The 12,936-nt window shown below is 43.1% G+C and overlaps 1 protein-coding gene across 1 annotated transcript; it reads left to right on the top strand.

Moving 5' to 3' along the window:
* The first annotated feature begins 423 nt into the window (after nucleotides 1-423).
* On the top strand, nucleotides 424-12,592 carry LOC116406851 (T-lymphocyte surface antigen Ly-9-like). The gene is made up of 4 exons (XM_031891816.1): nucleotides 424-490; nucleotides 620-940; nucleotides 12,011-12,310; nucleotides 12,489-12,592. Exons 1-4 carry the CDS (start codon nucleotides 424-426, stop codon nucleotides 12,590-12,592), a joined length of 792 nt encoding a protein of 263 aa, XP_031747676.1.
* The last annotated feature ends 344 nt before the right edge of the window (nucleotides 12,593-12,936 follow it).

A 12,936-nucleotide genomic window follows, 5' to 3' on the forward strand; every position in this document is an offset into this window, starting at 1 on the left:
CAAATGCAATAAAATGATATACAAAGTTGTTATGAGAGATATTCATAACTTTAAATATTGGTATCTGCGGAGAGGCTGTGGGTTCTACAGACAACGCTCAGTTAATGCTGTTATTTTGCTATATTTTCTAATATTACCTGTGCATGTTTTGCTAGTTCTGTAGGTGTGTGTGTATACTGTATATAAGGCTTGACAGCAGTTGTATATATGACTATGCCTACAGATGTGTTATTTCCCTGTTTAGAGTTAGGAGAGTTCTGTGGGTTTTTTCTTTTTTGCGGGTGAAAAGTTCCTTTGTTAATCATGAGAAAACCCAGCATACTGTCCGTCAGATACTCTTGTCATATTCACACTATTCATAGTCATTTCCTGCAGCCTCTGTCCTGCCTGTCACTGTCACATTATAACTGTATATAGAGGAACATGTCGGTCAGTGTCAGTAAGAAGCTGCTGCTCTGCCTTCTCTCCTCTGCCCTCCTCACTGTTACAGGTCAGTACTATAGTCAGAAGTCAGACTGTAATATATTATTCAATATTTCCTATATCCTATATAGACCCATTTGCACAAAGTATACAACACAGGCACAAATATTGCTTTATATATGTATTTCCTCTACAGCGCAAGTTGGCCCAATCCGGGTGTATGGGCTAATAACCCAGTCTGTCAGTCTGGCACCCACTGAGCACTTGGCACAGCCAGTAGAAGAGGTAACATGGCATTATATAAGCAATGGAACAAGATACAGACTGGCAGATTACAGGAACCAGCGGCTGAGTATCCGGCACAGTCAGTTCTCCCAGCGACTGGATGCTGATAACAGCGGCACAAGGTTATGGATCAGGGAACTGAGGAGTGAGGATACCGGGAGTTACACAGCAGCCATTGTACTGCAAGGCACAGCACAAACAGTAGATCTGTCATTTACTCTCACTGTGTATGGTAAGTGTTCATATAATGACACCTGTATTGTTATAATTTTACATGGTGGTAATAAATAACTCACAGATAACATGTCTCTGCTCTGTTGAGGTATACTGAAAAGCTTAAAGGGAAACGAAAGGTAAAGTCACTTGGGGGTGCCAAAATGTTAGGCACCCCCAAGTGACTTTAACCGCTTACCTCGTACCCCGGGCTGGTGCCCCTGTTGGGAGAAAACAGCACCAGCCCGGGGCACCTGGAGCGGATCGTTTCCGTGTTCTGGCTTCCTTTTCCGGAATGCCAGCGGTGGGCGCATGCGCAGTAGAGTGAAAAGCCGACTTTAATGTTTAAGTTCGGCTTTTCACTCTACTGCGCATGCGCGCGCAGCGAAACAGAAGGAAGGAAGCGCCGGCAGCTACCCCGGGCTGGTGCTGTTCCCTCCTCACAGGGGCACCAGCCCGGGGTAAAAGGTAGGTGGTCAAAGTCACTTGGGGGTGTCTAACATTTTGGCACCCCCAAGTGACTTTGACTTTCTTTTTCCTTTAACAAGCTATTTATTGGGATGGTGGTGGGCTGTTTGTGTCTGTGTACTTGAAATGCTAAGGGCTATTATTAATGCCAATCCACACTCACCAGCACACCTTGGCCTTTCCACTCTGTTCCACCTGGTGCACAGTATTTAGAGAGACGTCGGTATTTTGTGCTATTTGGAAAGGGCTATTATTAACCCCAGTCCGGACCTGAAAGGATACCAACTACACCTTAAGCATAAAACAATGAGGGAATTGCTGAAAAGAAGATGCAATCTGCACCATGCCCATCATTATATAGAGTTGCCACTTTATAAAGTTGAATACTAGATAGGGCGGGCTGCTTTTTATCATTGCCAAAAAGGAAGCAGCCCTATATAAAGATGGAGATGGAGCAGATTAGCCCTGACTGGTGCAATTTCACCCTTCATTGTTCTGCCCCAACAAACCCATCAGCGCTGTCCTACAGTTGGATGTACAGACACAGGGCCAGGGCTGCCAGAGTTGCTAACACAGAGCTTGGGTTGGAGAAGTGGGTCTTGGCCCAATAGCTGAATTTTAGCCTCAATTTACCTAGAGTCATTGAGCTGGATTTAAGTAGCAGTTTTATTCGCTCAATGTATTGTTCTCAGGACTTTGTAGTGGGAACATGGCCTTCTCAGTTGGAGAATGGGCCCCAGTAGTATAACTGACCACACTTTGTGCTACTTGCATGGGTGTCTTTCAAGACCCATCCAATTTTAACATTGTACCCGCCACAGACAGGCACCATGTTAATAAGGCTGTAGTCAATGATTTTTTAATCAAAGGCACCAGTCCAGAAATATTGCATACCTGCATCAAGCACTGGGTGCTACTCCAAACACTGGTAGAATGCTGATTCTGTAGCATTCAGCTCATCATGCTCTTTTTATGAGCCCTGTTCACTCCTCTCACTATAAATTCCAGACATGCTCCCTGAACTGCTTTCCTATGTTACTGGGCATCCACCTCCTCCCAAGAACAATGTCAAATACGCACAATTCACTTTGGTAATCTACCTGTGGTCTTCAACATGGTTACCAGCAGCCAGTTGTTTTTATTCTGCCGACTATGTCAAAATGTTTAGGCAGTAATTCCCCCTTAATTATGTGAACTATGTGAACCTTTTTCCCCATGATGCATTCTCTATTTCCTGTGCCTTATACCCTTCTATACTATGGGTATTTTCTAAACAATTTATACTCCTTTGCTCCCTCTAATGGCCCCTTTTTGTAACTACAACTGATAACTTTTGGCTACTAGATAAAGCCTGATAGGTAAAAACTAGAAATTCAACCAACTACAGTTATTCTAATTCTGCTCTAAGCCACTTAATTAATTAAACCAAATTTAAAAAAGCCAGTCTTAATAAGCCCTTACTCCAGACTCGCTCGGGGGGATTTTTTCTTACGACTACCTTTTTTTTAAATTATATAATTCAAAGTTTTTCATGGCCACTGATCCAATGGTCTGAGTGCAGCGCCCCAGACCCGTAGCAAAAGGAAATCCAGCAATCCAACAGTCACGATGGGAGCGCACTCCAAACACAAATGGAGGTTTTCATCCGAAAACTAGAAATTACCTGTAGGGACCCATAGGGTTAAGCTCCCTATGGTGTTACCCCTTAATCTAATCTTATCTGTACTGTTATAGGGCAGAGCCCTCTACACTCAGGTTACAGTTATTAGGCTACCCCCTATAGGTTTAGCCCAGGTTGACCACTCCCCTTGGCAGACTACATAGTGTCTTGCACAAGGGAGTGTCTTCCTCTTTGGCTGCTGTTGTCCCAAGGCTTCACGTCATTGAGCCTGAGGCAATTAGGCCCCAGTAAAGAGAACCAGCCACTTGTAAGTCGGGGACAGGGCCCCGTGAATGAGAACAAGCCAGCACAGTCAGCTTATATAATAGCACTCTCTAGAAATGGTGAGAACAGTCAGCTTATTTAGCAAGGGCAGTTAATAGCCCCAACCAGGAGTTGTAAAAGGGTTTAGTCAACCCCGGCTCTGTAGTCGTTCTTTAGGGACCGGTTTTATTAGACGCCAGGTACCAGTGTTAGGAGCTCTCCCCTGGACCACAGTCGGCCGGAACACTCCCTTCTGAAAGGTCTATATCTCGGGTGTCAACTAATCCTCTGTGCATCCTCCAAGTGGGGTATTCTGTGCCTAAGTGTCACCTTTGTATCTTCCACGGTGATCACAAGTCCTATACTGCTGTGTCTGTGAGTATATATCCTGCTGCACTATTGAGTTGTGCCTTTTCAATAAACTTGTACTATAGTTAATCAGCAAGAATCCTCTGGCGTCCATCATTTACTATCTGCACAACACGCCTCAGCTAGTTGTAGTTCAACTACACCCTCGCTCCATACAAATTCTTCCATATACCGGAGGCTCACCCCTTTGTATTAAGTGTCGCAATGTAACCCATGCTCTCTATTTCACTACTAGCCTGGGTTTGTTCATAAAGGGTCAGAAAAGCGTTACATTTTTGGCGCCCAACGTGGGGCCCGAAGGGTTCAATCCATTTTGAAATTTTCGGAGCCATTACCTGAGGGGCTGAGTAAAAGTGTGTGTGTTGCTTTAAATTTTGCTGACAGGCACTGCCGGACGCGATAGGCAAAAGGCGCCAGCAGTCCTGATCGTAATTGCAGAGTGCTAATTGGCCGTGGGTTCGGGCTTGAGGATTCCCCCCCGTGTAATCCCATTGGTCAGCGGGGCTGTCAATCACCGCCCCTGAAACTTTGGCGCTCTTTTCCTACGAAACCCCTACAGAGTGCGCCGGGACCGTTCGTCCAAGGTGGCGCGGAGGGACTCGATATACACAGGCCTGCTACCCCTGCTCCTACTGATATTCTGCATACTGAAGCTGTAAGTTTTCCTATCAAGGGTGAACAGGACATTGATACAAAGTCTGATAGCTCAGAGGAGGAAAGGCTGGATTCGGTTTCAGTGACTGCCTCGCAAGCCATATATCCTCAGGAACCTGTTGTTTCTGCTAAGAGCCTAACTCCTCCAGATCACGCAGGTGTATCCAGAGCAGAGGAAAACCTGCGATTGCTGCTACTAGGTGTGGGTAGAGGTAAATCAAAATCCCTCACACCTGAGAAGGAGAGTGTGGTGTCATCTCATTCCTCAGGGAGTGCAGTCTTCCTGAGTGGTACATCTCAAAGACGGGGCCATCGACCTGACTGGGCCCATATGACCTTTGGGCCACTGCCTAGACGTTTTCTACCAGAAGGGCAGAGAGGATCGGAATCTCCAAAGGAGTCTGAATTATTGTCTAATGATCCGCCAGGTTGGCCAGTTGTACAGCCACCTCCCCATGCTGTAAACAAAGACACCTCTTGTTGGGTTGCGCCAGGAAGGGCAGACTCAGAAAAATTTCGCTCTGTATCTAGAGTGCAGAGACTGTTAAACGAAAAAGTATTCCAGCAGTGGGGCTTTTATATGCCATATGCCCCGGAGTGGGTTTACGATGAGGTGGAAGCCCATGTTGATGAATGGCTGTATGGGGAACTTATCCGTCGGGAGGGCCTGATTCCTGGAGGCCTCCTGCACCAGAATGCAAAACGGAGAACCCAAGATGCTGAGTACCTATCCAACATTGCCCGAGAGTGGTGGTTCGGATGAACCATACTAAAACACGGTGTCCAATCGTGCGGGAAGTTTCAGGAAGACAGAACCTTCGCTTTGTTGTCAAATCTTCCTTCAGGAGGGAAGACGGACAAGCCACATCCTGCCTATTATGTGTCCTATAAAGTGACCAAGGAGAAGTACGACAGGAACCTCCATTAGGTAGGAAAACCCCATGCCGGTCTGGATCCTCATCCCAGATGGGATTTTCCCCCGGGTGGGAGGTGGGTAAGCCCCTGAAAAGTTAAGGGCAAATACCCACCATTTTGGGCACACCTCTAAAGAGACTGCCATTTTTGCCGCCATAGAGTGTGACCCCACCCTTCAGTTTTGTCCACAGTGATGGACTTGTTTTGTTGTCTAAGTTTGGAACTCTCAAGGAGAGACTGTAAAGTTTGACTTATAAATAGTTGGGTGAACAAAAAAAGACTGCTGCGCCCCATCCCACTACAACTTCTACTTCAACCTACCTCACCAAGGGTAGAAACCATTGCCTAATCCACACCTACGGAGTGCATGTCGGGAGATTCATGAACACTGGGTTAGGGTGGAAGGCCTGGACTTAATAAAGTTGATGGGTGGGAATGTGTCACAGTTAAATTGTGCCCAAATAACCCATTCTTTACAGCCAAGCAATGTACCTGGGACACCTGAATGAAGGCAGGATCGTTCTCATGTGTAAGTGTACCTGTTATATCCCTGTTGCAGGTTACAGGGGGTATATCAAGGACTCTTTAAGTGTGTGCCTGAGCACCCCTGTTAGTGGTCAGGAAGGTGACTCAAGATTCTCTAAGTATTGTGCCTGTTATACCTCTGTTGCAGAGTCAGATGGTATTTCATGGATCTATAAGTAAAGCGCCTGAGTGATCCATAGTGACACTCATGTATTGTATATGGTTTACAGAAATGTAACTAGTAACGAAACAGTTAATATTTTGTTTACCAAAATCTTTTACAGCTAAGAATGTGCCTGGGAACCTGTACAACAGGAGTATTTCCCATGTGTGCACCTGAGTGATTCTACAGGACACTCAAAGTGTAGTTAATTCAGTAAAAGTTGCTGTATGTGCCTGACTTTTTCTTTGCAGCTATCCAATGTACCAGATACTCCTCAGGAGAGGGTATCAGAAACGGATGTAAGGGTACTGCATTTTTGCACTAATTCAATGCCCTACTGTTTATTGCTTGAAAGTGTATTTATTTTTCTATTTACCATTGCCGGGTCGGAATGGATTTTTCCCCCGGGTGAATGTAGGGACCCATAGGGTTAAGCTCCCTATGGTGTTATCCCTTAATCTAATCTTATCTGTACTGTTATAGGGCAGAGCCCTCTACACTCAGGTTACAGTTATTAGGCTACCCCCTATAGGTTTAGCCCAGGTTGACCACTCCCCTTGGCAGACTATATAGTGTCTTGCACAAGGAAGTGTCTTCCTCTTTGGCTGCTGTTGTCCCAAGGCTTCACGTCATTGAGCCTGAGGCAATTAGGCCCCAGTAAAGAGAACCAGCCACTTGTAAATCGGGGACAGGGCCCCGTGAATGAGAACAAGCCAGCACAGTCAGCTTATATAATAGCACTCTCTAGAAGTGGTGAGAACAGTCAGCTTATTTAGCTAGGGCAGTTAATAGCCCCAACCAGGAGTTGTAAAAGGGTTTAGCCTACCCCGGCTCTGTAGTCATTCTTTAGGGACCGGTTTTATTAGACGCCAGGTACCAGTGTTAGGAGCTCTCCCCTGGACCACAGTCGGCCAGAACACTCTCTTCTGAAAGGTCTATATCTCGGGTGTCAACTAATCCTCTGTGCATCCTCCAAGTGGGGTATTCTGTGCCTAAGTGTCACCTTTGTATCTTCCACGGTGATCACAAGTCCTATACTGCTGTGTCTGTGAGTATATATCCTGCTGCACTATTGAGTTGTGCCTTTTCAATAAACTTGTACTATAGTTGATCAGCAAGAATCCTCTGGCGTCCATCATTTACTATCTGCACAACACGCCTCAGCTAGTTGTAGTTTAACTACACCCTCGCTCCATACAAATTCTCCCATATAGCGGAGGCTCACCCCTTTGTATCAAGTGTTGCAATGTAACCCATGCTCTCTATTTTACTACTAGCCTGGGTTTGTTCATAAAGGGTCAGAAAAGCGTTACATACCTTAAGAACTAAACTAACCCTTTCCACCCCATTTTAATCTTTCTTTTTACAGTAGGTTTAGTGAATAACTGTAATGTTTGTTTTTCAGATAAAAGGCATCGGATGAGACTGTACATGTACCTGCCCATACTCACTGCTCTTTCCTTGATAGTATCAGCTGTCATCATTGCGACAAGAACTCAAGGGGAAGAACAGAACTAACAGAGATTCTTCATATTTCTGTAACTGATGAGAAAGACAATGGAAACCACAATGGCAATTACAGCACTGGCAGTTGGCATTTAAATGCTATGTTTTAATATATATATTTTGCAAATGTAAAGCTGGAAAATGATGCCCCTTTCTCACTGGCAGATCCCTAGTTATTTAGACAGCTATAGGGGGTCCTCAATATTATAGGAAGTGAGTCCCTTTTCCTGAGTCATTGCTTGACCTTTGCCGTTCTACAGATTGGCCATAAGGTGGCACTGTGTTATAATATAAAAGGCTTAGCAGCCATGTGGAAGGAAGCCATTTTGCTGCCTGAGCAGGCAGGTGTATAGAGAGAGTGGAACCTGGGTGCAAGGTAGGCCCAGACAGATTAGGCAAGTTCTGTTATAGGTCACACTAGGTTTGACAGATTGTTAGGGCTAGATAGTGAGCAGCTCTCGCTCCGACAAGGATCAGAGAGGGATTATTATCCCAGGTGTACTGTTGCCCAGAGTGGGGTTACTAGTGTACAGACCTAGGGTTGGATAGGGAATTGACTGGGTTCCACTGGGGAGAAGTATAACCTGAAAGCTGGGAGTAACCCATTGTTGTCCTGCGGGGATGGAGTCAATGTAACCAAGTACTGTGAGTATAAGCCTGATCTGTGATATGCAAGAGACCAGCTCTGTTATCTGTTAATACTCCTATGTTGATCTGTTCAATAAATAAGTTCCTGTTTAAGGCGTCCATCATTTTGTGAGTTACAGTTGCACATCACCTTGGCCTCCAACCTATGCAAGGGCTCACTCACACTGGGTAAAGTTGGTTATGGTTATACAGTACAAGTACCTCGTTAACCATTAGCTTACACTGTCATTCACATGGATATCAATAAATAATACTTTATAAATTCACCTTAGATTATATAGATTATAAACTCCCCTGGTGCAGAGACTGATGGGAATGATATATAATGTCTCTATAGAGCTGCAGAATGTTCTGACTCTAAACAAATAAAACTATAATGATTTTTAAGGGTATGTTTAAAAGCAGTACTGAAATACTTCACACATGGTCAGGGTACAACATGTTCAGTTAATCACACCTAGTTATAAAGCTGTGTAACCAACTGTGGCGGATGTGTGGCCGAGTGTAAAATACGTTTGTTAACTCTTAGTGCTTCTGCTTTTCAATTGGTATTTTACACTATTACGGAAATTCTTTTTCACTTGAATTTATCACATTGATTTCAAGGGGCACACCTAGGGTGTGTAATAAAATGTTGTACATCTCTGCATTAGTCTGCCTCAAATAAAATACACAGATTTATTCTGATCAGCTCTGGATGCTTTCTACAACTCACGAGGATAACTTCTGAGAAGAACTACCATGGGGCTCTGTGGGTAACACGTCGGTACCAGAGCAGCACCCACTGGGGGAAACCAGCAGAAACCCAAAGCGCAGAACAGAATGTGTAACACGTCAGCTCTTAGGGAAATGGTCAGGCCACACGCAAGGTTTCTGCTGGGTAGGGGTTCTGCACATATGTCCAACGATCAACTGAATGGTCTTTCGTTTTGCACACAGAATATTCTTTCATTTCTTTGCTCATTATTCTTTAAGAATAATGTCCTTACTTAATAATTATATGTAGGAACGAGCAACAGTATTCTGCATTCACTCCTGTCTCCTGTCTGGCAGTTCAGTTATCTAAAAGGAAAATGGAACCTGCTGCGCTGATATTGATTCTGTTACTGGTCTATGAAATGTCCTGTGGTAAGTGCTGGGGTTTCATTTTATTTAAATACATTATTGAAAATGATTACAATGATGGAAATAGTGCTGTGTTTTAGTTTTATAAATTCGTATTGTATCTCTCTTGGGATTCCAGTTGGCCCTTATTAACACCATAGTGGGGTATCTTCTCTCTGTCTGTGTTCTCTGGATGTCACAAGTAGGGAGATACTTTCTTACTCTCATCTGTTTATTAACCCCCTTTTCCAATACTCACTTTTACGGATACCCCAGTACCCAACTCAACCTCCCCTTCTGCCTCTTACTTTTCAATTTTATTCAATGAAATTATTTTATAGAGGGCTCCTTTGTATCTAGAGGCTTCTGACACCGCTTGTGTTTCCTGAATGATGGATCATCCATTTCTGCACACAATAACAATATATTATACACCCACTATTGTGTCCAGTGTAAAGAAATACAGGATCACCCCATGGTGTATTTTATGTCTGGGTACTTAAAAGACTAATACAAACAACCCGATATTGTTTTTTTTACTGTTTTACTAAAAAAGTTGGTTACTAGAACTGGATTGAGTGTTTGGGGAGTGGGTGTATACATTAGCTGGCCATGGGTTTATGTCTCCATTACTAAACCAACATCTATAAGTAACCCATTGGCACTGTTATATATGTTATATACACTCTACACTGCATATGCTTTTAAGAAAACACAAACAATCCAGGAGATGGAGCTTTCTGTATTTGTACACACACAGGCATTTATTATATGGACCCTCATTTTTATTATTGTGGTGACAAAAATATATAGTATTTACAGACAATCAACATAATGTAAATAGGTCCCTTTAAAAGAGATATTACAAGGCTGCTCTATAGCACAAAAGACGTATTAGATTAATTACAGCACAGAAGAACTTTGACAGTGAGAAAGATTTCTCTAGCATAATAATGTGCTATATAACTGCTAATTATTTCCTTCACTTTATTGTGTGACCAGTAACAGGGAATAAGCCTGTCCCAGTGAGGGGCCATGTAGAAGGTTCTGTCGTGCTGCCATACAGTCTGTCAGTTCCAGTTAGAGAAGTAACTTGGGATTTTCCATGCAATGGACACAGAGTAAAAGTGGCCGAATTCACAAACCAAAAGTTTAGTATCACCAGGGAGGAGTTCCGCAGCCGTATGGATTACTCTGACGAGGGAACCTCATTAATGATCAGAAATCTGACAATGAATGACAGTGGGATCTACACTGCACTCATTTATGACACTGAACGCAGAAGACATGAAATATCTTATAATCTCACAGTATTTGGTAAGTATAACACAGGGCACTTACTATGCAAACAGAGCAAACATGCTGAGCAAAATAATAGGAAAACAGTCAATGGGAATCACTGGCTTCTATTTAAATAAACACAGCGGTCGCCCCACACTTATAATCAACAGAAACTGTGCTTTTGTGGTTGTAAATGAAATAGAACCTGCGCTCCTTAAAGGTATATTCTTGCATTTCTCATAAAGATGACTTCTCAAAATGACAAATGTATATATTAGACATACATTAAAACCCAATAAGAATGCTTAACTAATGCATATTTGAAAGTTGATTAGAAATGTATTTTCTTCATCATGTAAATGAATGTATTTGGGTGGCGTTTCCCTTCAGGTTAATGGGAGACTGCTATCAATGATAGCCAACCATTATAGCCTGCCCACCATTGGAAATGTTCAAATGTTTATTTTCACACTGATGTTTAAACATGCCCCAAAATATATATACAAAATATTTGTTTATTAAGATATATTTTTATTAAATATAAACATTTTTAAGGAAAAAAGAGTTACAATGATACATGATAATTATAGGACAACTCAAAATGCCATTCATCCATATGCTGCAGTCTACAGGCTCTTGTCTGTACTTACTTTGAGTGCCAAGATGCTGGTTGCATCTGTTTAATAGCATTGGCCCAAAGGAGCAGTTTTGGATATTACAACATAGAATGAATCGCTAGATATATTTTTTTGTGTGCCAAGTAAATAAAACCAGTTAATCCCAGCAACAATGGTCACAGTGACCTCCATCAGTATGAAAGGGCTCTGTGACTCTTAAGGTCCCCATACACGAGCCGATTCTAGCAGCCGATATCAGTCCCTTAGATCGATTCAGCAGCTTATCTGCCCGTGTATGGGCACTACCGACGGGCCTGCCTGACCGATATCTGGCCTGAAATTGGCCAGATATCAATAGGGCAGGTTACAAAATCTAGTCGGATCGGGGACCGACTTTGCCTATACCCGTCGTTATAATTCAATTGTTTGGCCCCAGGGCCAAACAATCGAATTACCCTGGATTCTCCCGATATCGCCCACCCGTAGGTGGGGATATCGGGAGAAGATCCGCTTGCTTGGCGACATCGCCAAGCGAGCGGATCTGAAGATGTATGGGCACCTTTAGAAACCTTTAGCAAAGTTCAGCTTTACATAGAACAAGTATGAAACTCATTTATTTACATTGGGCAAATTTGTATCCATGCAGCAACCAGTAGCAACCAATCAGTAATGAGATTCTTTCTCACAGCTGCAGGTTTATTAAAAGCAAAAATCTGATTGGTTACCATAGGCTCCTGCACTAGTGCAGATTTTCTCATTGTTAGCCTATCAGAAGCCATGTGAGGCATTGTAGGAAGTGTAGTCTTGGCTACAAAACAGCTGATCTGGTTCTTCTATCAAGAAGAAAGGTATCTACAAATAGTGCTTTTAGTTTCAATTACATTTACAACTAACTGTATATCTTTCTATACACAGAGCCAGTTCCCACCCCAGATATAAAGATGGAGGTGGAGCAGATTAGCCCTGACTGGTGCAATTTCACCCTTCATTGTTCTGCCCCAACAAACCCATCAGCGCTGTCCTACAGTTGGATGTACAGACACAAAGGCCGGTACCAGCCCTATCCCAATGGTACCACAATCCGTGTGTCACTGCAGCCTGAATCCTGGGATGGGGAGTATCTGTGCTTGGTACAGAACCCGGCTGATCAGAAAAATGCCTCTATTTCCACTAAGAAAGTCTGCCCTGCTCCCAGGTTCACAAAAGATATTGCTGGTGGGTACAAGCTACTATTCACTTCTGTATGTTATATCATCAATGGGCATCTCAAAAATATCTATGTGGAAGGAAATAGTTAATAGATGTTTTTAAAAAAATGTGGGAGAATCACACAAATGCTATAAATGTTAACTTAGATTAGTGGATGATTGTGATTTCTGTGTTTGTGTTTCAGATAAAAGCTGCCAGATTAAGCTGTACATGTACCTGCCCATACTCACTGCGCTCTCCGTGTCAGTAGCAGCTCTCATCATTGTGACAAGAACTAAAACTGAATAACAACTAGCTAAAATATAAAAAATGAAAAGTGCATTGTAACGAGAAGAAAAATGAATCCAAACTGGTGTTTGTAAATATTTAAAAATGAAGAAAGAAAGTAAAGGACCCTTACTAATCCCCGAATCCGAATCCTGAATGGGAAAAAATGGATTGGAAACGAAAATTTTGCGATTTTTTTCGTCGCCGTCACGATTGTTGCGTATTTGTCGCGACTTTTTTGGTGCTGTCGCGACTTTATCGTATTTTGCGAGATTATTTCGTCACCGTCGCAATTTTTTCGGATTGTGCTATAGTAAACTGCGGAAAAACCAATCCAAATGTTTTGCGACGGCGACGAAAAAGGC

Source organism: Xenopus tropicalis, chromosome 8, assembly GCF_000004195.4.
Source record: "Xenopus tropicalis strain Nigerian chromosome 8, UCB_Xtro_10.0, whole genome shotgun sequence".
Classification (NCBI taxonomy): Eukaryota; Metazoa; Chordata; class Amphibia; order Anura; family Pipidae; genus Xenopus; species Xenopus tropicalis.

What these genes read in the sequence shown, in the direction of transcription:
- LOC116406851 (XM_031891816.1), top strand. Translation starts at nt 424, where the DNA reads ATGTCGGTCAGTGTCAGTAAGAAGCTGCTGCTCTGCCTTCTCTCCTCT. An exon ending in ATTTACTCTCACTGTGTATG is followed by an intron (nt 941 to 12,010) that starts GTAAGTGTTCAT and finishes TTCTATACACAG; the next exon opens with AGCCAGTTCCCACCCCAGAT. An exon ending in GTTCACAAAAGATATTGCTG is followed by an intron (nt 12,311 to 12,488) that starts GTGGGTACAAGC and finishes TTTGTGTTTCAG; the next exon opens with ATAAAAGCTGCCAGATTAAG.